Source organism: Rhineura floridana, chromosome 9 (assembly GCF_030035675.1).
Source record: "Rhineura floridana isolate rRhiFlo1 chromosome 9, rRhiFlo1.hap2, whole genome shotgun sequence".
NCBI classification, from domain to species: Eukaryota; Metazoa; Chordata; class Lepidosauria; order Squamata; family Rhineuridae; genus Rhineura; species Rhineura floridana.
In genome coordinates, this window is record NC_084488.1 from 89203051 (window position 1) to 89229339 (window position 26289).

A 26289-nucleotide genomic window follows, 5' to 3' on the forward strand; every position below is an offset into this window, starting at 1 on the left:
AGACAGACTAAGTCATTATTATAACTGAAGGTGTTCAAGTTGTTTTTTACATGTTATTTATGGTTAATGTAAGGTTGTCAGTGTCTTTATATGTGTTTACATTTATATTTTTTAAACTTGGCCAGACAGCAAACTAGCACTCCGTGGGAGGGGCTGTGGCAACGGTCTGTTTGGACCAAAGCAGATTTGTGAGCCCCAGTCAGCTGTGTCTGCAAACCCATGCCTTTGACTATGCAGTACAAAATCAGCTAATTGGGTGGTCCTGCCCACCTGTCAAAATGGCCTGATGGAATTTGGGGAAGTGAGGATCTGGCCCACCCACTGAAAAAGGTTCCTCATCCCTGCCTCCACTAACAGCACAGCCCTAGGTTATGGTAGAAAATCAGCTTTTTGTCTGTGTTCATCCTTCAGCAAGACAGGTAATTACTGCATTTCAACACTCAACTCTTTGAACTGAGTTTCAATTTCCAGTTTAAATAGTAATATGGGGCTAGTTTTCAAGTGTGTAAAAATTTATTCACAGCTTGAGGAATTAAAACTTCAAAGACTGATAACATGAAGAAGTCAGGAATAGACAGTAGTTTACGTCAAAACCAAAAATATACATTTGAAGTGTAGAAATCTTATAATAAAGCATATTACAGGCACTGCAAACTGTAAAGCTTAAAATGCAGATATTATGCAACAAAGCTTCCAATTAAGAAATGCAATACATAAACAAAGGTTAAGCTGTTTAATGTGTAATATGTACATGTGGTCAATATGTGTCTTTTTCCCTTTTTTAAACATAAAAGGCACAGGGGAAAGAAATCAATTTATAGTGACCCTGGCATATTATATGGGTTAAAATAACTATACAAACATTTGATAATTATTTACTGCCACTGACCACTTTACATTACTGGGGCAGTGAATAATGTGTATAAAAGGTAAACATTTGTAGTCCGGAATGAAGTATTATAAATTAATCAAAGATTATGAGAGCAAGAAGAGATAAAAGGGGCAGGAGTCACAAGAGGAAAGAGGTAATTGATCATAATGTAACAATAATGAGTTCAGTCTGAATAAGGAGAGTAAATGTTGCCATTGCTTCTCAGTTTACGTGTTTTAGCCACTGGCCATAACAAGGGGTGCTGCCATTGGTAGCAAAAGCTTCAGCAGGAGACAGAGGTACTACTAAAGCTGATCCAATTATTTTCTGTGCTGCTGTTTTGTATTTCCTTGGATTTATAGCAGCTGCTGCCAAGAGCCATGGGCCCTGCTTGTAAATATCTGCACAACTTCATTCTTATATGCAAGGAACCTGTGTCCTACAGTAGGAAAAGGACAATATGCACTCCAACAATTCAAAAAGGAGGTGATCATGCAAAGTAGGTACTCTTGCTCTCTGATTTACTGTACTGCTGAACTCTGCATATTCGGGTTTGCTACAAATAAAAAAATAGTATGGCAGACACATACTCTGGTACATTTCAAAGCAGCAAGCACCATTTCAAAGCAGCTGCCTTTTCAAAGCAGTTTTAATAGGAGGATAGAAGCTTTTTTTTGCAGTGTTACAAGTGCCAGAACAATTATTACTGACCCTGAGGAGATTCTCTTGGGAATTAAAACCCACAGCGTAATTTGTAAGACAAATATCATATTGGGCAACATCCTCCATCTTTCAGCAATAATTAAACCTGATTAAGTTACAGTTTTTGTCACTAATCTTAATTAGTTACATGAATGGAACTTTCATACACCTCCATAAGATAAATTCAGATTGGAATACTAGTGTGCATTAATACAGTCACAGGACGTAGTCATGCCTTCCATCTTCCACATCAAAAAACACTTTTTTAAAGTTTGATATTAGTATCAGTTATTAATCCAGCAACCGTATAACATAATTGTGTATAATGTAAAAATATATGCAGCTTTTGGCATTTCAAGTTGGGGGATAAATATGGAACCTTAGGTTCTCTAGAATCTAAGTTTTACTTCCCAAAACCTGCATGTTCATTTCCAGTGTTTAAAACAGAGATTCCTTCAACGTTTTCTTCAAAGAGAGGAATTGTGCTTGTGATCTGATCAGTTTTATAAACTCAGAAAATAAAATGGAAGGAATGAAGATCATTTTCACATGTAAAATTTCACTACTGAATTTCAGAACAAGTTGAACAAAAAAGACTGAAAGTTGTAAGATTGTGGTCTAGTTTTAACATTCAAGTATTCAGATGTTAAGTACTTCCTATTGAAATTATTGTGCCAATGTCAATATTTAAAAGAGTGTGTAACTGAGTTGAATGTGGCCCTGCAGGCTTCTGTATCTGGCCCTCAGGACTCTCCCTAGACCACGCCCCTCAACGCTCATGCTGCAATATATCCTTGAACTGTGATAATGCCTCGTTTACCTGGAGAGACTTTGTGTGTGTGCACATAACCACGTCTGGATTTTGCATGGCTGGAACGTAGCCTATGGATCAAAGTTATGAAATCGCATACACTGCCCAGCTCACTTTTGCTTCTAGCCCAACCACCACTGCCATGTGGCCCCTGTAAGGTTTCCCATGAGGGAGCATGGCCCTGGGCCAAGTTCATCATCCTAGATTAAAAGAAATTAGAAATACAGCCCTAGAACAAGATCACTGATTAAAACATCAAGTTGTGATGGTTCATTTAGTGCAGACAATTGTGTACTAAAATCCAAGAATAGACACAACAGAATCACTCAAGTATTTTCAAAAAAATTCAAAGGTAGATGATAAAATTGCACTTAAAATACTGAATTCAGATAGCAAACCATACCCTCATTCTTTAGCTGACAGTTTCCTTCTTTTCTAGAAGAAATCTGGAGCTCAGTTCATACTGTCACTGTTCAACCTCCTTATTTTAAAGGAGGCTGTGCAGCAGCAATGACTGGAGGATTGTGCACAATACAGATTTGTAGGTTTTGTCCAACTTCAACCATTTGGTCAGATAGCCAAGGGCCACATAATTTCATTATCTGTCTTGTTGGTCAGTATCAGATTTTTTTTTGTCTGATGCAGACAGTTCTAAAACAGGGTTTACAAAGCCAGCATACTCAGAATTGCCGTTATCATCCATTTCAGCACTAACAAAATCATTCTCCCATTCCAAACCATTAGAATCATCAGACGCAGAAGTTGGGTTACTTCCAGTTTTCTTGCCACTAAATTTTAGTGCTGCACGGAGTATATCTTCTTCTGTTTTTGAACGTTCTCGCAATGGGACCATTCTATTCATACCTGAAATTGAAGAAATTATTTTCAATATATCTGGAAACAATTATATATTTGATTTTCAACAGGAGATGCATCCTAAATTAAACAGCAGCCAAAAAATCAATGCTTGCTGCTTTTCTGAGAAAGCATACAACAGAAACGGAGACAGAGAGCTTTCCCAACTATTTTCACAGATGTTCCCATCATGTCAAATAGAGGCCTGGCTATTCAGGACACATCTACAAAAGCAGAAATGTAGATTTTTATTTTTTTTTGCGAACAGAGGATTTTTTCAATTGTTATTTCACATCCAAGCATAAAACAGGCCTTGCTTAGTTGATGCACTGACCCCAAATTTAGAAGGAGATTGTATGCTTGTTAAAAAACAAAACAAGATATGCACATATACTTACTCTAAAGAGAAAAATAAAGTGCTCCAAAGATGAGGTGGTAAGTGGTTTATTTTAGAATGGAAAAACATTTACAACACAGACAGCTACTGCCCATCTTCCTCTATTTTTATAACTGCCATAAGCAGACAGCTTTGTGTGTATCTATGTTAACTGTTTGGAAACATGTTGCTTTATTTGCACATTTGATCAAAACCAGCATTTATTTATTGGAATAATATATTCTGCCTTTCTGCTTACAGACTAGTGCTCAAAGTGGCTTATTTGTGGTTTTTTTGTTTCAGGGAATAAAAAGTCAAGGATAGCAGAATCAAGTGTAGTTATATTATTATCAAACATTATTTTCCTTTCAGGATGTTCACCTGTACAGTGTCCTACTGCCAGACATGTATACATTTTATGCAAAGAAAAGCCATCTAGATTCTATCGTAAGGTAGCAACAAGCCCGGCTCAGGCTACATTATGCCCATTAGGCAAATATTTGCTTACATATGGTTATTTGCGTTGTAAGATTTGTTGTGTTTTCAGAATCCAGCTTTCAAAAACAACCTCTGGCAAGGACCAAGGAGAAGGGAAGGTATTAGAAAACCAGTAAGCTCACGAATGGAGAGATTAGTAGCCATGATAGAGGGCATGTGGTGAACTGACTGTCTTCCTTAAAGTCATGTCCAACCTTTTTCCCCAGGTTTTAATTCTCAACTAGCTTATGAAAAACAGTTAAGTTCTTCTCTGTGAACTATAATCACAGGCATTTTTTAAAACACCCTGCAGTCTCAGTATACAGAATACAAGATTCTGTTTAGGCACAGATGTGAAAAACATTCGCTGCATTACTTCATGTGATTAGGAAAGATGAAGTAGCATGAGGCCATTAGCCCTTCCCTCCAAGGACATTGCAATTAGGGTTGCCAGGCTCAGGCCCAGAGAATGATTCTGTATCTTTAAGAGAAGAGAAAATTCAGCCAAGTGCATGTTTTCTTGCAACTCTGTAATGAGAAAAACCACAAGGTGAAATTCTCCCTTCTCTCTGCACAACTTTTAAAGATACAGAAGACCTCTTGGTTGCCAGGCCCAGCCTTCAAGATGTCTTCTGTATCTTTAAAAGTTGTGCAGGGGGAAGGGAAAATCTCATCTTGTGGTTTTTCCCATTACATCTTTGCAAGAAAACCTGCACTTGGCTAAATTTTCTCTTAAAGATATAGAATCATTCTCAGGGCCTGAGCCTGGCAACCCTAATTGCAATAGTCTATTTGTCCCTAACAACAACAACAATGAATTCATATTGTAAGTAGTTAGACTAACAAAGACTCATGAACTTGCTGTCAAAATCCATCACAAACACTATCTGGAACATCAGCAGAACAGATGTAACCGCCATTGCAAAAAGAAAGGTAGATGGGGAGCAACCCTAGGACATGTTCCACATGACTGCACTCGAGTTTTATTCAGGTTTTTCCAAAAGTTGTAGTTAAATGTGGCCTATTATGCAATTACACTTCTCTTAACCGTATCCACACACACATCATTTATGTTGTTCTTCTGTTTACTAGTTTTTGCACAAGGTGCTACCATGAAAAAGTATCGAAACAGAATATTCAACTCAAGAAAATACTGAAATGGAATTTCACCCCACTGTGTATTAGAAACTTTATTTTCTATTATTTGCCCATTTTACCCTTTTCTTCATTCCATGCTAGCAGGCCTTCTTTTTCCTTGTAGATGAAGGGGAAGGACAATTATGGCTATGAATTCCACTACTGTCTTAAGTGGCTTAAGCAATTATGAAAGAAACAAGAGTGTCATTTTGAGGGTTCATTTTTATAATCCAACAATATCTGCTTAGATGTTCAAAAAGTCCTACAGCATTATTTATATTGCTTAGGCCAGCAAAATTAATATAGCACAAAACAAATACCTTCTTCATCTTCCCATTCTAAATCTAAGGAATTACTGTCATCATTTCCACTTGTTGATTTGGTTTTGGTCATCAAGTCACAGCTGCTCTCTGTATTTGGTGTCAGAACAGTAGCATCTGATGACAGTCCTGTGATCAAAACACATCTTTATACTTCAAATATACCACCATTAAACAACACATCAGCCCAACAGCTTTCAGATTTAGTAATATTAAAACCACAAATATGCCCAACAACAATAATCTGAAATATATATTGCGTTGTTTTGAAGGCACACGTACAAAGCAGCAAAAGGGAACCGTTTTCTTCATGACATCTACAACAGTAACAACGGGAAATATATGGTCTCTAAAAGTTTTAAGTAGCCAAAGTATCTTAATGCTTTAAAATATGACCTGTGTATGAAAACCATGGGTACCTACCATAGGTCCGGAGATATTCTTTTAGGATGCTCCTTTTTTAAAAAAGGGAACTGAATTCTGAATGGCTGTAGCTGACATATCTATAGTGCACACCTACACGCAAGATGTTTAAGGGTATTCTATACCCTTTGCAATGATTGGGCTATTTAGCAGCAGCAATAAAAGCTGTGGATGAAGAACACCCACAAAAAAAGGGACTTACTGCTACTCCGAAAGGCTTCATACTGTAGTTTTACATTTCTCAGATAAGCATCAAAGTCCTCTTCTGTCACTGAGCTGCAAAAGAACCAACAAGTTACATCAAAGTGGATTAAATTCAGAACCAAAGATTGGCTTACAACACTAACCTGGTTTCCTATATTTTTTAATTTGATGGGTTCAGCATTCTTGTGAATGTAATATCACTTATGGGACACTCCTGCTAGAAGAAGGAGTGTGGGAGGCTATTTTAACTTATTTTTCCTCCCCCTCAGAGCCCCCTTGCTTTGGAGGGTTGGGGAACTTCCCGGAACAGTGTGGCATGGAGAAGGGGAATTGGCAAAAATTGCCTCTCTCCATTCTTCCAGTGGGAGCATCTGCTGGATCCCATGTCCTTCTGTGAACGGAAGGAGCTCTTCCTGCAGGAAATTAATTTCCAGATGTTTAAAAGAGTGGTTGATAAGACTTTTAACCACAATCATATTTCTAAAGAGGCACAGGTTTATATGAGATGTAGTGGTTTCAGTTCAGTACTGCTTAACTTGCCAATTTCCTTCCATTTCCTTCTAAACATGTCAACTTAGCAACCAATATATTTATAAGGAACAAGGGAACATCCAGCTGCAGTTTTAAGTGGTCTCTGCATTAAAATTATTCAGGTACTTCCAAGTTCCATGGAAAACTAAATATTAACTGTTCTTCACTATCTTACCTTAGACCATCTCCACTGCTTGCTGGTTGTCCTCTTTGTAGTTTTTGTCGCTAACAACAACAAAAAGATCAAAGGTTTCAAGAAATAAACTAAAAACAATCCAGTTTATCCTTAACCCTCTACTCCAAGCCAAATGTTCACTAAAATAGTATGATCATAGTGTATCAACTTCTGCACCCCCTACTCAACAGTGCAGTTTATATGCTCAGTAACATACCTGTCTGCACTCAGTGCCTGATGGACTGTTCCTCATTAGTAGCTGGAGGGTTTTTTTTAATTTCTGCCATTTCTATACTGCCTTTCCATATGAATATAATCAAATTTGAGAGTGCTTAAGTATGAGGATGACCAAATTCCATGACTTTCCAATATAGTTAGCTTCCAATACAGAAACAAATCTGCCCTTTTTATTGGCCCTTCTGACTATTTTACAGCCGCTTAAGAATAAAGGAAGCCTAGATCAATCATTAGGAACATAGGAAGCATTAGTCAGACGAATGGTTCAGTATTATTGACACTGACTGCAGTAGCTCTCCAACATTTCAGACAGGAGTCCTTCCCAGCCTAACCAAGAGATGCCTGGGAATGAACCTGGGACCTTCTGCATGCAAAGCAGATGCTCTAACCACTGAGCTGGGGCTTTCCAAAATAATGCTTCTACAAAGAATCTATTTCTAGCCATTCTTAAAGGGACAGTACTATTAGGGCAAATATAAATTAAAGAAGAAATTAAATATAAATTAAAGAAGAAATAAAAAACATTTCCTTAGCTAAAATACAGATACTGGTTATATGCCACAATATTACCTTCTACTAAAATAGGTAACATTTAGAAGCAGCTCAGTAAGTGGGACTGTTGTATTTAACTATACAATTTCTGACACAACAATAGAGACAGGTAATGGAAACATCAATATGCTATTGAAAACTTATATTATTAAAAGTGTCACACAATTTTAGCTTTGCTGGAACTAGCCAAAGACTAGAGTACATTTTGCAACTTATAAAAATACATACATTTTCTTAAAGCATGGAGACTAGTTATTGCCATCGTCTTAACTACTGGGCTGACCTGACAAAGCTGTTCTTAAGATGCTTTGTGGTCATTTATGAAATCTTAATTAATCGCATACTCCTGTATGTTCTTAAATTCCATTGTCCAAAAGCCTTTTGAATGGCTGCAAGAAATCCTGGGATGCAATACAAATATTGAGGATTCCTTTTTATCCCAAAATATTACTCCATTACACTCCATGGAGTTCTGGCGTTCCAGTGCCTACTATTCTAATTTGCAAGCTGGACTCAAACTGTGGTTTGTAATTCTGTTTTGTAGTTAGAACTTAAACCACAATTCCCCAGTTCAGATGTCGTGGGAAACTGTTATTTAACAAATCAGAAAGTCTCCTCTCAAGCTGCGGGCACAAAAAGAAGGGAGACACTTGCACTCCTCACATATTCACACTTCAGCAAACCACAGCAGTTCAGACTATTAATGCTGATTTATGAACAGAAAGCAGAATGTTGGACTTACCATAATAAGTTCGTTTTATGCTGAGGATGAAGAGATACTTTAAATTGTTTGTATGTAAGCCACTCTGGGGGACTTTTTTGCTGAAGAGTGGTATACAAATACTCAACTAGGCAGGGATTATTTGTTTGTTTGTTAGACTCTAAACAAACAAATAAATAATCCCTCCTAGTGGAGTGGGAGGAGCAACATATATATGAATCCCCTCCCCACTGCAGGCAAATACTGATTTCTGATGCATTTAAGATATCCATCTTTAAAATGTTTGCACGACAAACACTTCTCAATGAAGAATGATAGGGGAGGAGTAAAAAAGCACACACAAAAAAGCAGAACAAAAAACCCAAACACACACACACAGGAGAGAATGGGAGTTATCTGTTTCAAAAGTAATTTAAAATTATCAGTGGGCCTTGTTGTCATTGATACTTACTTATGTGCTATTATGCCCCTCCTCTAAGGACCTCAGGGTGGCATACACAGTCTTCCCTCCGCTTGAAGTGAGTTAAATTCTGCTAAGAGACAGTGACCTTCATGGTTGAGTGGGAATTTAAACCTGATTCTTCCCAGGGTTAGCCTGACACTCTAACCCTGGGATGGGCAACCTGCAGCCCTTGAACTGCATGTGGCCATCAGCCCTCTGCCCTCTGGAGGTGAGGGCCTCCTGCAGATACCACATTATCAGGAGCTCCGTTCTGCACAACATAGGAAACAGACCTTTAGTGTGGCGACACCTACCCTGTGGAATTCCCTCCCCTTCAATATTAGACAGGCGCCATCTCTGTTACCTTTTCAGTGCCTTTTGAAGACTTTCCTCTTTCAACAAGCCTTTTAAATTGAGACCTATCCCAGTCTCGTCTGTGTTGCAATTGCTTTTTAATATATATTTTTTAAAAAAACACCACCTTTTTAAAAAAACAATATTTTTTAACCTTTTTAAAGATGTCTTTAAAGTTGTTGTTTTTTTAAAATGTATTTTAAGGTCTGTTTTCATGATGTTTAAAAGTGTTTTTAGTGCTTTTGTTTGCTGCCCTGGGTTCCTGCTGGGAGGAAGGGCAGGATATAAGCCCTCTGTACATTATCAGTTGAGATCTTAGGCAAGAATGGTATGTCCCTGCTAGGTGAAGAGAGAGAGAGAAAGAGAAAGGAAGTGTCAGAAAGAGAGGAAAGAGGGCCCCAACCACTTTTACTTTGGCCCAACTCCCAACACTCACTTTGAACCTGCCCACAATTGGCATGTGTCCCATGAAAGTTTACTACTGAGGGAATGCAGCCCTCAGCAGAAAAAAGGGTGCCCACCCCTGCCCTCACCACTACACCACAGTGGCTTTCAATTTCATCATATGGATTATGCTGCATTTCCTTCACTTCCTTTCAGTCCCTCCTTTGCATGCTTAGCATTGCAGGGCAAGTTCCTTACCCTAGAATTTGCCAGATAACCTCCCTGCTTGCCTAGTTTCTAGTGTACTCAGACACATTAGTAAGTTCACACTGACAGTTATGACCCAGAATAGACTTTTTAAAATTTTACTTCCATATATTGTCAGCTTGTCCACATAACTAAATGATTAATGATCCTGTATTCTTCTGTAGGGCAGGTTAGCCTGCAGTTCGTATCTCAAGAATGTTTTAAGGAACTGGCCAAATGTGATTCACTCATCACAAGTTCAACAGGAGAAACTCTTTAAATGTATTTATATTAGTGTCCTGGTAGTCCGCTTAAGAGATGAGAGGAAACAGAAACTACTACAAACCAAACCTGGGGTGTTCTGTTCAGAAAGCATGTAAAGCTAGAGCAAGATACATAACAGAGGCTCTAATACATATATTTTGGGGTCTTCTCCCCTCACCTCCAAGAGCTTTCTCTGCTTTGCTGCCCTGGCTGCTTCACGCTGCGCAGCATATAAAGTCTCCTCTTCTATTCTTAACTTCTCCTCTTGTATGGCTAACTGTATATGAACAAAATAGTAAGGGTTAACAAAAGAGAACCTAGCTATCTTTCCTATGAAAATAAGTGCTCTAAATGTAAAGGAAAAGTTATCCATGAAAATATGAAACCCAAAATTTACGAATAAGACTAAAAAACAAAACAAAAATATTTTCATACTATCTTCCAATATCAATTTACTGTTATTTGAATTAAGCATATTACCTTGATAAATTAGAACTTAAAAAACAATTCTAGTTATAGGTTATAAATGTATTTCATTGGTCGTAAACAGATCTCTGACGCATGCTTTTATTTGAGGTGGATATTTAAACCCTTCCAACCCAACAACATTATTATATGATCATGGAAAGAGCCCTGTTGGATCAGACCAAAGGCCCATCTAATCTGGCATCTTGTTGCCCAGCGGCCAGCCTGATGCCTCTGGAAAACCTACATGCAGGACATGAGGGCAATAGCCCTCTCCATGCTGCCTCTGATACCAGCGGTAATATAGGTATCATGACTAAGAGCTGTTGATTAAACAGAAAAGACTTTACCCATTCCAACTATAAAACACAGCGCTGATTTGGGCCTATTTCATGCTGCCTGAATATATTTATTTCTAAAAGAGACTAAGTAATTGCTTACTCAAGCCTGCAGCAACCACTGTGAGTCTTTCAAACAACCAATCTGTTTTCAAATAGCAAGGGCTTTCATACAGCATGAAATTAGCACTAAGCAGTGCTATTTACTATGTGAGCTGCTAATTCAGGCAATTCTTGTGTGTGTACATCGTATCTACATTCTGAAGGCTGGTTCACGCATGCATATTTCCAACTGTCTATGTATATACACAACAGGGAACCATAATCAGTTTGAACTACCTGGCATGTATGCATCTAAGACAGAGGTTGCTGGAAGCACATCTGCTGCATCATACCATTTTTTTTGCTGTATATGTTCGTGTGCACCTATACAACACACAATTGCCACTTCACTATCCTACAGGGAACTTCTTCCCTGTCCTGTCATCAAGGCAGGATTGAAGCCTTGGGTTTGCTGTAAAATTTCTTTTCCATGCCAAGCACTTTTGGACGTTACCAGCAAAGGATGGGCAAGGGTCTTGCACATCCTCACGACATGCTTCCACTGTGATGTCCATCTCCTGCATGGTGAGATGCGTTTCTCGTTCATACTCTGTCTTTTATTTAAAACATCTATATACTGTTGTTCAGGATGTTTTATAATAGCTCACTCAGCACATACAATAAAGTAGAAATAATCAATAAAACAGTATTGATAACAGTAAAAGGAAGCACTAAAAACAGCCACAACAGATTTTTTTTTATATATAAATCAAAGACTATGAAAATAAATGATTTTTGCCTGGTGCCTAACACACAGTAAGATGGGCACCAAGTAAAACCTCAAACGAAAAAGCTCTCTCATGCATTTTTCCATAGGGAAAACCAGGAGATGCCACTTGGATATGCTGGCTTGGTTTGGAAATTTGTTCCAAGCTTCATAAACAATGGTGTATGAGTCCTGGAACGAGTTGGGACTAAGTGTTTTCCGCATCACATGGAGCTTCATTTCTGGCTTATATAAAGCCAGAGTTCCCTGTTAATTCTGGCTTAATGTAGGATGTTGTCCTTGCTTATTATACTGGTCTGTTAGCCAACATTAAGCCAGAAATAAGGTATAATAGGGAACACTAGCTTTATATAAGCCAGAAATAAAGGGGCCAAGCAGCACACAAGGGGAGGGGTACTTGACCCTGATGCTTGTTCCCAGCTTAATAAATCATGTTTTAGGAAGCCCTGAACAATTGTGCAAACAGGGCCTTTATTAGAAGTGTGAAATTAGGATGTACACGTCATTTGTGCATGATCCGTTAGCATGTCCCTTTAACAGTCAAAACTACCCACAAATGGAAGCTTTTCTACTACCTTTTTCCTTCCCAGCATTTCTCTGTTTCCACAGAGATAGCCTTAACTATAAGAGTTTTATTTTTTTCTTGTTTCATATTATCTTAACTTTGTTGTTAGACCTATGCTTACCTCTGACAGAAGCTTATCATCTAATGTTCTTTGTTTTTCAGCAATGGAACTGTAGTGCCTTGCTCTTAGATCTGCAATTTCTTCTTCAGTCAAAGGTCTAAAGAAAAAGGAAGAATAAAGAAGTAGCCCACTTGGCACTCTGATCCATCTCAGGCCCCAGCCTCCTCAGCAAGTCATGGAGACTGCCTCCAAGCCCCAGAGGCGGGGCCTTCTCCAACTAGCTGGCCTCCTACACTCCAGAAGGGAAATGCAAGATGCATCTGTAATGCTCCATGACTGACTAAAGTATTCCAATATTTTATAAAGTATATAGTAATTATTTCTTCCATTCGTTTTGTGCATGGTTTTATTTAGTTGGTGAACAGGGATCCATTTTATTTTATCCATCACAGAACTAAGTCTTTCTTCATAAGAATTAAATGATAAATTATGATTTTAGAAGTTAGTACTTAGCTAATACATCAATTAAAAATAGATCTGAAGATGTGGATAACTGTCCAGACTGCTAATTAACATTACAAAAAGCCATTCAAAAGAATAATATTTTTGTTTTCATGATTTTATCCACAGGAGAAAAGGATTGTGATTTAAGTAACATCATTAATAAGATTTGAACTTTTTAAGCAGGACACTACAGCAGTAATTTGCACCACAGTGCAGTAATTTGGGTTTCCAGATAATATTCCAATGCCCTAAATAGATTTGGATCTTATTTAATATATTAAATTATATTTAATAAGCAAAATTATACTGTACATTAATTTGGCATGCTATACAGATATCTTGAAAGTTTTTCATATAGCCTCAAGTTTTTGAACTGAAATATTTGATTAGAAAAGAAAAGAAAATGAATGAAGCACGTGGGGAAAGCAATCCAGCAAGGGCACAGAAGACAGGCTCTGGGAGTCAAACTGCCAAATCCCGAGCCATGCTGGTTCCATGCCAACCATGGTAGGATAATGGCTGGAGGGAAAAGTAGTATGACAATTCCAGGGCTCGTATAATTTTCCGTGCCTCACAGGGGCGTGTCAGGGAACATGATGACAGTTCAAACTCTCCCCTGATCAGCCCCCGTGACTCCCCCTTTTTGTTCTCTCAGTTGGAGAACCAACTTTGCAGGGCAACAGTCCTTTCTGAAGTGTTTGGAGGAGGTTCGGAGGATCTACCTTTCTTGCCAATGGTGATGAAGATCCACAAAATCTCATGGGTCCCAGGATACCATCCCAAGGACTATAATGGCATTCTTAATGTGGCTTAAATGTCCCAAAATAGTTAGAACAAATTAAAAACTTAACTTGGATTCAAATATTTACTAATTATCTTTACTGGAATACTTGTAGATATTTTAAGATATAAAATGCACTATTTTAGCATGCACAAAAAGATAAGCATTTTTATTTGTTATGTATCCATGCATGATTCCTAGGGGCAGTCATCTGAAAAAAAATTCAATTTCACAATGGCCTAATTTGGCTGCTAATGTACCTACTCACTATATTAGTATTATGCAATATTATGAAACAATGCATTTTTAGCAATGAAAGATTTTCAACACCACACTGTAGTAACCAAAGTAAGATGCCCACCTACCAGTTTACCCATGCAGAAGGCCTAAAGGCACCTCTAATCAAGAACCCAACATTTCAGTCAAAATCAGCCTACCAAAGTGAGTAAGATTTGAAAAGTAGATGATTAGAAGGATGAAACAAGACAAATATACAATGAGTGGGGAAGGGAAGGAGAAAACCTGTTATAAATACCCACCTCTGGTTGCTTCCCGGACTTTCACCCTGTTAAAAATTACCAAGAGATACGCTATAGTAAAAGAGTATATAACTATTATATTCAAAACATATCTGACAGATTTGTTTTAACAACAACAAAAACTCCATACTTTAAAGAAATCAAATCAGCATTCAATATATGGACCCATCTTTGATGAAAATGACCTGTATTGATATATTTTGTTTCAATAATCTATAAATCCATCTATAGAACCTTGGTGCTCTAAGAGCAGGCCAGCAAATCTGTCTTTGTTGGTAAAAACCCCTGCTCAGAGGCAGTCTTAGGAAGTGTGGATTTCAAAGCAATTATCTACTCCATTTATGATGGTATCAGTCGTCCGAAGTTCTCTCACCGAGCATCTCTCTTGTTCATATCTTTTCCTAATTATTTCTTAACCCTCATAAGTATTCCTCTGTCTGAGGGCCAACTAGATGCAATGGAAACAGATCTGTTTGCTTAAGTCCAAGTGTGCTCAAATCACAGATAGGACAAGGGTTAGGGACCCTTGAATTTTACAGCAAATTGGCATGTGTGTATGTGTGGGGCTCTAAATCATCTACCTGCTTGCATCTTCTACATAGAGTTACCATTCACTTTAAACTCTGTTTTCCCCAGTTACATATAAACCAGCAGTTCCCAATTTCCCCACTCCCCCACAGGCCACTTGAAAATGACTGAGGGTCTTGATGGACCCTGTCTATTGTAGTGCAATTGTAATGCACTGTGCTAGATGCTGTATGATTGTGAGTTGTATTTTTATTGCTTCTTTTGTTTCTTATATATTGTATTTTATTGTATTATAATTTGAATTGCATAGAATTAAAAATCAGTATGAATATTTAATGAGATGGATGCACTTTCTTCTGTCTTTAGCCACAAATCTACAGACACACTATGGACCACCTGAATGAAGGTCATGGACCGCTGCTGGTCCACAGTTTGGAAATCCTTAATATAAACAAATATATCTGCTGCTGTCATGCATCTGATGGTCAAATTAGACAGCATGAACCTGCAATATCAGCCATTTCCATTATCTAGGACAGCATACACAGCTTAGCAGCCAAGTGAAAATACATGGGACGGTATCCAACAAAGTAGTTCTGCTGGTGCAAGGACTTCTAGCAACACAACAGAACTTCCCCTCTCTTTCCTCTCAGTGTACCTCCCTTAAATTGGTTCCCCCAATCCTCTAAAACAGATTAAGGGATGTGCAGGGGAGAGAAGAGAGAAAAGTTCCATTGTGTAAAATGAAATCCTTGCACTAACAGATTTCACTGGATACCACCCATAGTTCTAGATGACACTCTGATAATCATTCAGATAAACTGCAACCCACTCTTCAGCTAAAAAGGCTCCCAACAAACAAGGCAGCCCCTGCCCACATGTTTGCAATCTAAAAAACACAAGACAAAAAGAAAAAAAGAATGATAGGCAAGGAAAACAAGTAAACTCAGGAACCAGTTTTGAACGTTGAACTGAAACATCTGAGAGAGAAGTCAGATGGAGCTGCTGTGCCATCTCTCCGTCTGCTGCAGCCAGAGTAACATTTGTATAATGCTTTCAAATGTCCAAAGCAGTACATGCACATTAGCTAGTAACAGTCTTATTCCCCATATTGTGTGTGTGTGTATGTGTGTGGGAAACACTAAGGCTAAAACAGAGTGGCATGCCTGAAGCCACCTAGTGAGTTATGACAGAAGCAAGATTCAAACTAGGGACTTCCTGATTCATCACCCATTTTCTTAGACATTCCACAATACCAGCTCTCATATAAGCTTACTTACAACTAAAGTGCAATTATCACGTTGATTCTCATCTAAAGAGGCCAGGATTTTGGTGACACAGGGCAAGAATAATTCAATAGCAGAAAATTTTATTTCTGTCATGTGTACACACCACAAGGAAACACTGAAGTTCAAATCAACCTTAACGATAACAGAATGCTCAAAAGATAGGTAATGTACACATTTAAAATGCTAAATGGAAAATAGAATGTAATTTATTGTAAACAATTTATAAAACCAGTATAAACCTATTAACAAACTTCAACATGCAATTTCAATGCCCGTACATGATTAAATACAAAAAGCAACCAAAAGCATTTCAACAGATGTCTTCCCCAGTGACCTTGTCACTGATAAAAGTACCACTACAACAGCAGAAGCTAAGCAGAAGGGAAGCAAATCCCTTTCACCACATTATTTGAAAAGACTGTTTAAAGCACTGTTCTTTCCGTATTTTCCCAATTAGGCTACCCTTGGTTCATGTGTGCTTTAGATGGCTCATGATCCCTCTTACATATATCATCTTTATAATGACATTGCAGCTTCAGAAAGTTACTTACCTCGTCACTTTCCACTAGATTCTCAAACTGCAAACAGATACAATAGTACTCAATTAAACAAAGAATTACAGCTCAAAACTAAAATGTATTTAGTCATATATCATCCAGTATGTTCTTTATCTTGTTTAAATACCAATGCAAGCTCAGTGGACATTTACAAAGTTTTAGTAAAAACAGAAATTGCACAACCACAACCTTAGTTATTATATTCCTTAAGCTACTAACACAACAATCCTTTGGAGGTCAGGTGGGGGAAGAGGAAAGAACTGCCATTTCCCAAGCCCTGCTGGGCTTGTGCTGGCCAGAGCAAAAGGTGGTGGTGGGGCAGCTTCTCCCCCCTCCTGTCATGACTTTTTACATTTTCCCTCCCATTGGTTTCAGTGAGAGGGAAAATAAAAATGTCCCTTTTTGCCTGTGGAGACAGAAGTCTGCAGGATCCAACAGCTACCCTTCACAGGAACACAGGATTGCTCCCTGAGTTTAAATTTCTCCTATCTCTAAGCAGCCATAGGTTTGGTTATGAAATGTCCCCAAAACTTGCATTTTAAAAGTTTATTTTGCAAAATGTTTCAGCCAGCAAATTTGATGGGTTTTTTTCTGTTAGTTCGAAAATGAAAGCAATCTTAAGGTTTTGGAATTGAAAGCCTTTACTATCACTAGAACAGCCTTTCCCAACCAGTGTGCCTCCAGGTGTTGTTGGACCACAATTCCCATCTTTCCTGACCATTGGCAATGCTTGCTGAGGCTGATGGGAGTTGTGGTCCAACAACATCTGGAGGCACACTGGTTGAGAAAGGCTACACTAGAAGCTAAAATGGTGAAACTGAGGTTATCATAGTTTGGACACATAATGAGAAGACATGATTCACTAGAAAAGACAATAATGTTAGGAAAAACAGAAGGAAGTAGAAAAAGAGGAAGGCCAAACAAGAGATGGGTTGATTCCATAAAGGAAGCCACCTGAACTTACAAGATCTAAACAGGGTGGTTCATGACAGATTGTATTGGAGGTCACTGATTCATAGGGTTGCCATAAGTCGTAATCGACTTGAAGGCACATAACTACAACAACAAACTCACTTCTATAGTGAAGTGTTCTCCTGTTGAGCACGTCCTGAAGTACTTTGATCTAGAAAATAAATCAACATTACCATAATAGAATTTAGCGTTTTAATTCAAGAGTTCTTAGAATAGTTTTTCTGATAAGAATCTTTCAACATTATGCTCCCAGTTACTGTTTAACAGCTGCATATAGTGATGTGGGTTTTCTACAGAGTGATCTAATTCAGCATGTTTATTTTGTTTGTATTGAGCAAACAAAGCTAAAAAAATGTACCACATGTTAATTTTTTTGACCCAAGACATACAAGTTGATGTAAAATATTTTGGGGGAAATTAAGAGCACACTTAATGTGGTTGAAATGTTATATTATGTAGACATTTGTATTGTAATATATGTAAAAAATTAAAGATAATAGCAGGCAGTTTTCTTACATTGTTGAAAATTAAAAACAAACAACGTACTAAAAACTGTTGAATAATAAATTTCAGCAACCAAAAACAGTGTGCATGAAAGGATGACTCACATACTGGCTAGGAATAATCACCTGAAAAACATTAATAATAACTTTAAAATTGCAGGTTTATCTGTTGACATCCATTCATTGTTACTAGGTATTTTCTGAATCATAAAATGTTATGCAGGAAACTGCAACCCTGACTGCCTATCACGGATTTTGACCAATACTGCTTTTCAAACCTAGAGATACAAAGGCCTCAAAACCCCTTTTTCCAATAATTAATAAATACAGATTCCATTTTTAAAACATTTTTGCTGAACGCAATGTTAGATTCATAAATGATTTGGAGAGCTTTAGAACAAAGGCATAAAAGTGTAAGGTGTATTCTACACAGACTAATTGTTTCAGTCAAACAAAATATCCACATGAATTATTGGACTGCATATTCCTTAGGTATGTTTAGGGGGAACAGGTGTTGACAAGATGTGTGGCTCAAGAAACAGCCTTTTTTTAAAAAAAGGAAAAAAATGTATTCTTTCATACTTTCAAGATTTCCAGTTCTTTGTAATGGTCGCTGGATCAATAAACATTTGGTTTGGTTTGATTTCCAGTTCTTAAGGGTGAGCCCATGCATTTTACAGTTCAGGCTAGTAAGAAGAATGCTGCAGAATATCCACCATCTGCAGTTTAGCATGCTACAGATATCAAAATGAGATGCAAAGTCTAGTGATGCAAATTAGATGCAGTTTTCTGGCCCGCTATAGATTTTCAGTATGGCCTTGTCTACTGAACAATCTGTTTATCATGGCATAAAAAGTAAAAACACTTTCCTTCTTTATTGTTTTTAGAGTAATGAGAACAGCAGTCCATACCCCCAATTCACTGCAATGAAGGCATTTTTAATTTTTGTTATCTATAGTTTAATAGAGTTTTCACATTATTACAACAGAACTATCCCCTCCCAGCTCCGCTACCTCCCTCTGCCCTCCTGTCTTTTTTAGTTATAGCATCTGATGTTCAGCTCTTTGGATACAGCGTTCACATTTACATGATCGATAAGGAATGTCAGTGCTGTGATGGGGTCCTAGACTAACTGTTAAGTTGGAGAAGTTTACATTCCTGCATTGTGCTTCCCACTTCTTCTGGTTGTAGGTATTACTCAGTGAAGAGTTCCAAAAATGCACTCCATATGTCTTGAAGCTTGACTTCTTATGTAGTTTATGGAACAGATTTTTCTCATGGGCTGCTAGTTGCAGGAGGTCTTGCATCCAGCTTTCTGTGTTTGTGTGGCTTGGGCTTTCCAATACTGGAGGTTTATTCATGATGCTGCTAGCAGGCCTCGGTGAAACCATTCTTCCTGTCCTTTCAATAACCCCCACCTGGCTGGTATGTAGCTGATTATTACATTTGTGCCTCCAATGATCAGATTCCCCAGGACCAAATTAGTTCTAGCCTGTACTCCCTTCCAGAAGGGGTTGATTACTAGGTAGCTCCACAGTAGATGGACTAAGTCTCCTTGCGCTTGTTTACATCTCCAGCAAGCATCCGTGGATTAATGCCCATGTGTTTAAGGTGTATTGGTGTCCAGTAGGCCTGGAGGAGTATTTTCTGTTGGATTAACCTCAGTCAAATGTCACAGGTAACTATTTTAATAGTTCATATGGCTTTTCCCCATTGTTCAGGTGTTAGGTGGGCTTCTAATTCTTTGTTCCACTTATGTCTAATTGGGTCTAGATTGGGGTTTAGTGTATTACATACTAATGTGTACAGGCACTTGAGTTTTCTTTTTTTTTTTTTCAATAATTTTTATTCAAATTTTCATAAAACATACAAGACGAAATCATAAAACATTCAAAGACAAAAAACAAAATCAAAAATAGTTAAACAAAAAAAATAAAAATAAAAATAAAAATAAAAAATAAAGAGTAAAATATTGACTTCCCATTTGTCAAAGATCAGATCAGTTATAAGTCTATAATATATAACAATCCTGTCTCTTAAGTCATATTATATAATCACTTTCCTCCAATAGTTATCTTACTTAATCATCAAATCTCATAAACATTACTTTATTCTTTCCACAAAAAGTCAAAGAGAGGTTTCAATTCTTTAAGAAATATATCTATCAATTTTTTTTTCCAGATAAGCATATCGATTAATCCATCTCATTACTAATTATGATAATCTTATTGTCATAACCATAGTCAAAATAAACATTTCAATTAATCCATCACATCAGAATCTGTTAGGTTCAGTAATTTCAGTAGCCATTGTTCTATTATCCCTATTAGTTCCATTTTCCATCTTCCATCTTCAGTAGTCTTGTTAAGTCCAGTAATTTCTGTATCCAATCTTCCATTATCAGTATTCCATAATAATCTTGCTGTCAAAGCCATAGTCATATAGTAAGAGTCTGATGGGAATTACCTCTATCCCAAATATTTTCTTGCCATCCATTCTGAATAGGTTGCTGAAATACTGCTGTAAAATCATATCTCTGTTCTTTTTTTCAAAATACACTGGGTCATCTCTTGAAAGTTTTTCCATTGTCACATGGCTGCAGTTAATTCCATAGATTTTCTCTATATTGGGCTCCATCACATCATTCCAGTCCAGAAGATTATCCATGCCATTGATAACTTTATCTCTAGAATCTTCATTAATTTCTTCAGAGATAACATTGAGTTCCAAACAATAGATTTTATTTCTAAAGTCCATAGACTCCAAATCTTTTTCCTGTTCCACGTTTGTTCCAATCTCCGGGGTCTCCTCTCTCACAGGGACCCCTGTTCCAGTCTCCAGGGTCTCCTCTCTCACAGGGACCCCTGTTCCAGTCTCCAGGGTCTCCTCTCTCACAAGGACCCCTATGTCTTTAATCTCCTGTGTCTCCAAACAATAGATTTTATTTCTAAAGTCCATAGACTCCAAATCTTTTTCCTGTTCCACGTTTGTTCCAATCTCCGGGGTCTCCTCTCTCACAGGGACCCCTTCCAGGGTCACCTCTCTCACAGGGACCCCTATATCTTTAATCTCCTGCGTCATTTTACTCAATTCAATTTTCAGCTCCTTACAACCCTGTCGCAGGTTTTGTTTCGTTATCTCAATCTCATCCATTATTTTCTGAAACATAGTTATTACCAGATTCTCAGCCACTTTCTTAATTGCCATTTTAAAAGAAAAATATAGGAAAACCACTTCTTATTTCAGCAACAATTGGGTTAATACTCCAAACTTGGTGACATCACAGTATAAACAGAGCAGACAGCCTTATCTCTCCATAGTTAAGTAAACAAAATGCAGTTCCCAGGATCGAAACAATTAATGGCAGTTGTCAGGAAACAGATTCGTCAAAATAAAATAGACCAAAAAGAGAGTAATCTCAGACAATATAATATTCTTCAAAATAAAAATCTGGAATAGAAATCCCTCTTCTGTGTATATCTTTAGAATGCAAATCCAGGACAGCTTTTTGCAACAAAAACAGAGATAAGCTATTAATTAGTGCGTAGCAGAGAGAAGTTATGGCTCCCCAGTGAGATGTCAAAAACCGATCAATCTGGCAAATCTCTTTTAAACAGCAACAATTTAAGTCAAGTAAAAGAAAAATATAGAAAGAAGGGTGCTTGCCTGTTAGTGCGTTCTCTCTTAGAAGATAAGGTGAACGTTCGCTTTATCAGATAGAGCTTGCTGTTGAAAATCCGTCCCACCTTCGTCGGCTGGACCTCGTCCCATAAATTAATGAGATCTGGTCGTCCCAACAAAAATAGGCTTTGAGGTTAATCTCTTCGTTTCTCCCTACCCGGGAGAAGTTTAATCAGTCAAAAAAAAAGAAAAAACTGACTGATATATCTGAATAAGCTTCTTTTGAGGCAGGAGCCCGTCTCAAAAGCAGGCACAGGCTAAGTCACCCTTCCCGGAAGTCCGGCACTTGAGTTTTCTCAAGAAGGTGAAGGTTCATGCTGTCTGCAGACCTGGCATGCCTGCTGCACTCAGCACATCTGGGCCAAATTTTGCTACTATGCTGTGTTTTGAGTTGTAAGAATTGCCAGGCAGGTGAAGGTGTTCCTCTACCCAACTCATTCCAGCAGGGAGCCTCTGCACTGGTGAAGGTCTTCACTCCACCTGCTGAAAGCTACTAGTAGTGGAAGCTACCGCCAGTGTAAATCTCCCAGACAAGGTGTTTTGGGGAGCAGAGTTATCCAAGGTTCTGCTGGATCCCAAGCCAGTACAGCTACCAGCAAGGTGTGTCAAGTTGCCCAATATGGGCCAGTTTGCTACACCAGCCTGAAGCTGCTGCAGCAAGCATGCACACCTTTCCTACTTCTCCACTTTCACTGTGGATGGTGTGAGTGACAAGACCCCAGGTACAGCAGTGGTTCTGCTCCTCTGTTAAGCCTCACTGCTTTCTTCCAGAAGTTAGAAGTGCATGCAACCTCAAAAATACTCTACTTTATGCATCCCATAAAGCCACCTTCGTTGTAACTGGCAGAGCTGGAAAAAATCATAGCCATCTTGTTATCTGAGCACAGCACTTTGCACTGCACCTAAATAATTGGCATTGTCTCTTATGCATCCATATGTTCACACAAACTATGCAGAACATCATGTTAACTAATCTCAGTAAAAATTTTGGCCATGATATTCAGAAATCAAACAAATCTGGAGAGTATAAATTGGTGAAATCATTCCAAATTCCTTTACGTGGCTGACAACTTGTTAATAATAATAATAATAAATTTTATTTTTCAGTCGCCTATCTGTCCGGGTTAGGGACACTCTAGGCGACGAACAACAAAAATAAAAACAATACATATATATATCAACACAACCAAATTTAAGCTAAAAAACCATCCTTCAGTTCATTATAACATAAAATTAATCTGTCCCAATCTTGTAGGCCTGCCTGAATAGCCAGGTCTTTAAGGCTCGGCGAAAGCTTGACAAGGAGGGATGAAATAACCATATGCTATGTCTGTTTTGATGTTTGAGGAAAGTGGGATGCTGCAATGGTGGTAGAACACGGAAAACTGTTGCTGGTATATTCATCTTCCCATTTCCATCATTTATTTCCTAGATTACAACATCTCTGCAAGTTCTTAATTTCATATGATCTTCCTGAAGTAGTATCTGGTAGATTAAAGCATAGCTGCTGCCTGTTTGAATGTCATGGTGACCGCAGTAACCCTGAAGGGCAAGAACGAATGGCAGAGGCTTATATTCACAGGATTACAAAAAAGACTTTCAACCTTCATGGAAACAAACATTTCTCTACTTTCCTTCTTAGTTCTTGTTTCAATTGCAGTCATGAAAACATTAGTCAAATCCGAGTCTTTTTCTTTGCTTATTCAATCAACCTTGAATTATTTTATGATCTTGAGAACTATTCAGTGATGAGACAGATTAAAGGCAATCTAATATGTATCGTAAACGTGTATTGTAAATCAAGTCAACAGCAACTCTTAATCTGGGATGGGGAATCTGAGGACAATCAGTTGTTGTTGGACTACAAGGTCCCATCATTCCTTCTATGCTGGCTGCGGCTACTAGGAGTTGGTCCAACAGCTGGAGAGCAATAGGTTTCCCATCCCTGCCTTAAATGAAGGCAAAATCCAGATCTGCTCTGCATGCAATCCTATAAATGTCTACTCAGAAGTAAGTCCCACAAAATTTAATGGAACTTTCTCCCAGTTAAGTTGTGTAGTTGAGTAAATATGCATAGGATTACACCAACTATCAACTTTTCTTTTGCCCTATTATTGCTACATTTTGGAAGCTTACCTATCCTTGATTTATCCTCCTTGCCTTTTGCTGTAGGAAATCAGAGTCCACTCAGCATATACAAAACCAGAAATTCTCCAAAAGACTTCTTTGCATACAAATATTTGCATACAATTAGGCTGCAGATCTACTTGAGAGTAAGCTCCATCGAGCTCAATGGGATCTGAATAAATCAGCATAGGATCAGGCTACATGTAAAATTACAATTCAGCAGAGTAGAAAAATTTCCACCCATGCAAATCACAGTAGACTACAGGATCGATATGGGTGGCACTGACCATCATCTGTGAGAGGCACTGTGGTATAAGGTGTTGGTTCAAATCTCTACTCAGCTATGAAGCTCACTGGGAGGCCTTGGGCTAGTCAAGATCTCTCAGCATAAACTATATCACAAGGTTGTTGTGAGGATAAAATATGGAGAAAAGGGAGAAACATGTATGTTGCCTCGAGCTCTTTGGAGGAAAAGTGGGATATAAATATAATTAAATAAATGATAAACTATACCATAGCTACTCTGATCCTTCCCAGCATTACTTGGTACTTCTTAATGATACCTTCTTCTGGTTTAGTACTTTCATCACTGGACACTGCCTATGAATTTGATACAGCTTGAACTGGAATCAACATGTTAGACATCATTTTATAATCTTTACAATATATAGTAAGATGAAAGCTTATTCTGTTTTTATTATTTTTGTTTACTACCACAGAGTCTCAGTACGGGGCAGGTTTTATATCTAAAGATATAAATGTAAAGTTGCACCTGTGCTGTATTAAAGATTGTGATTGCAAAACTAAGGGGCAGTAGAATCTGAATTTTTCTTGCATCTCTTATCTGTTGAAAGACAGAGAAATAGCTATACAAGTATAACTTATACTCTTGCCAGGAGAATAGATCTGCTTTCCTTCCCTCATGTGGTACTCTCTCAGCTATGGATAAATACTAGTTAGTGATCTTTGAGTGACAGCAGAGACAATCAGGAAATAACATTTCATCCCTTACTAAACCTTTCCTATTATTAACATGGGGAAAGGGTAAACAACACATTAGACTGGAGGTAAATCTATCCCACTATTCTGTTTTCCGGTGAGATACTTTTGCAAAGCCCACAAGCAGCCACGCAGCCCTTCGCCACCCCCAGACATGGATAAGACTACAAAAAGGGCACATGTAACTTTTATGATAGATTTTTATATCACATTAGGCTTTCAGGCACATTTGATTAGTAGTAAATAATAAGAGGCCTGCTGGATCAGCCCAAAGACCCATCTGATCAGCATCCTGTTTCCTCACAGCAGCCAATTAAATGCTTCCGGAAATCCCACAAAGACGACAAGAATCCTTACCCGCTGTTGCCTCCCCCAACCCCCTCAAATGCAGAGAGATATACTGCCTCTGAACATGGGGGCTCCATTCAGCTGTCCTGACTAACGGACGTTGGTAGACTTATATCCCGCTCCTCCATTAATATGCTGCCGTTGAACGATATCTAAGCCAGCTGACACATCCTGCAGTGTACCTGAAGGGACGCGAGACTGTGCCGCTTAGCCACATGACAACTCATCCTAGTTCCACATCAACACTCCCCCCAGAAAAATGTGGAGTCAAAACAACCAGCCAGCCAGGCCCACCGCTACCACCACCACCACCCACCCATCTCATCCTTACCCTCCTCCTCGTTGGATCCGTCCCGCTTCCCGCCTCGGGAAGAGCCAGCAGCACCACTGCGCCGCCCAGCTGTTCCCCATGGCATGCTGAGGGTAAGTGCGTGCGCACGTGCGCGGGAGCGAGCAAAGTCTGCTAGTCACCGGAGCGCCCGAGTACTACGACTGTCCACCTGCGGCTCGAGCCGGCGCCACCGCCCAACGGCACCGGCACCCACGGCCGCGAGCGAGATAAAGAAAGGGCGGGGCGACGGCCGTAACGGCAGCCACTCTCTCTTTGTTGACGTGTATGTGAAAACACACACAAAACATACACTGCCGCGCCGCTACGGAGACTCGGAAGAAAATGAAGACGCCCGCCCCGCCCGCTTCTTCGGCCCCCTGACGCCGTGCCTGCTAGGCCGACTGTCACATGCAGACTCGGGCCCCACCCCCTGGCCCCTCTCATGCTCCGCCCCCTCTCTCATTCATGGCTCCAGCCTTAGAAGCCGGGATCGAACCGAGAAGGTAGATGTGAGCATGCGCAGATGGGGATGTACAGAACCTCCCACGAGCAAAAGATAGGAGCTAAAATGTGTAATGTGGGTTGATTGGGAATGTTGCCGTGACCATTAGCTCAACGGAGATAGCGATTCCGGGAAAACTTTAAAGCAGCTGCTCAGATAGTCATGCATAGAAGATGCCAGCATTCCCAGGACTCAGCCCCAGAATATATTTCCAGTGCCAAGAGACTCAACCCAATATTTTGTGAATTCCGCCCCTGCCTATCTAGCACTCCTGTTCTGGATGCGTCA

At 38.8% G+C, this 26289-nt stretch overlaps 1 protein-coding gene across 1 annotated transcript; it reads right to left on the reverse strand.

Moving 5' to 3' along the window:
- Nucleotides 1-533: 533 nt before the first annotated feature.
- On the reverse strand, nt 534-25918 carry AP1AR (adaptor related protein complex 1 associated regulatory protein). Its single transcript, XM_061585373.1, has 10 exons — nt 25500-25918; nt 17613-17661; nt 16533-16559; nt 14165-14190; nt 12401-12497; nt 10261-10359; nt 6883-6932; nt 6175-6248; nt 5550-5678; nt 534-3248 (listed from the first exon to the last, which is right to left on the reverse strand). The coding sequence occupies exons 1-10, from the start codon at nt 25577-25579 to the stop codon at nt 2983-2985; spliced, it is 897 nt and encodes a 298-aa protein (XP_061441357.1). The 5' UTR covers nt 25580-25918; the 3' UTR covers nt 534-2982.
- Between the last annotated feature and the right edge of the window lie 371 nt (nt 25919-26289).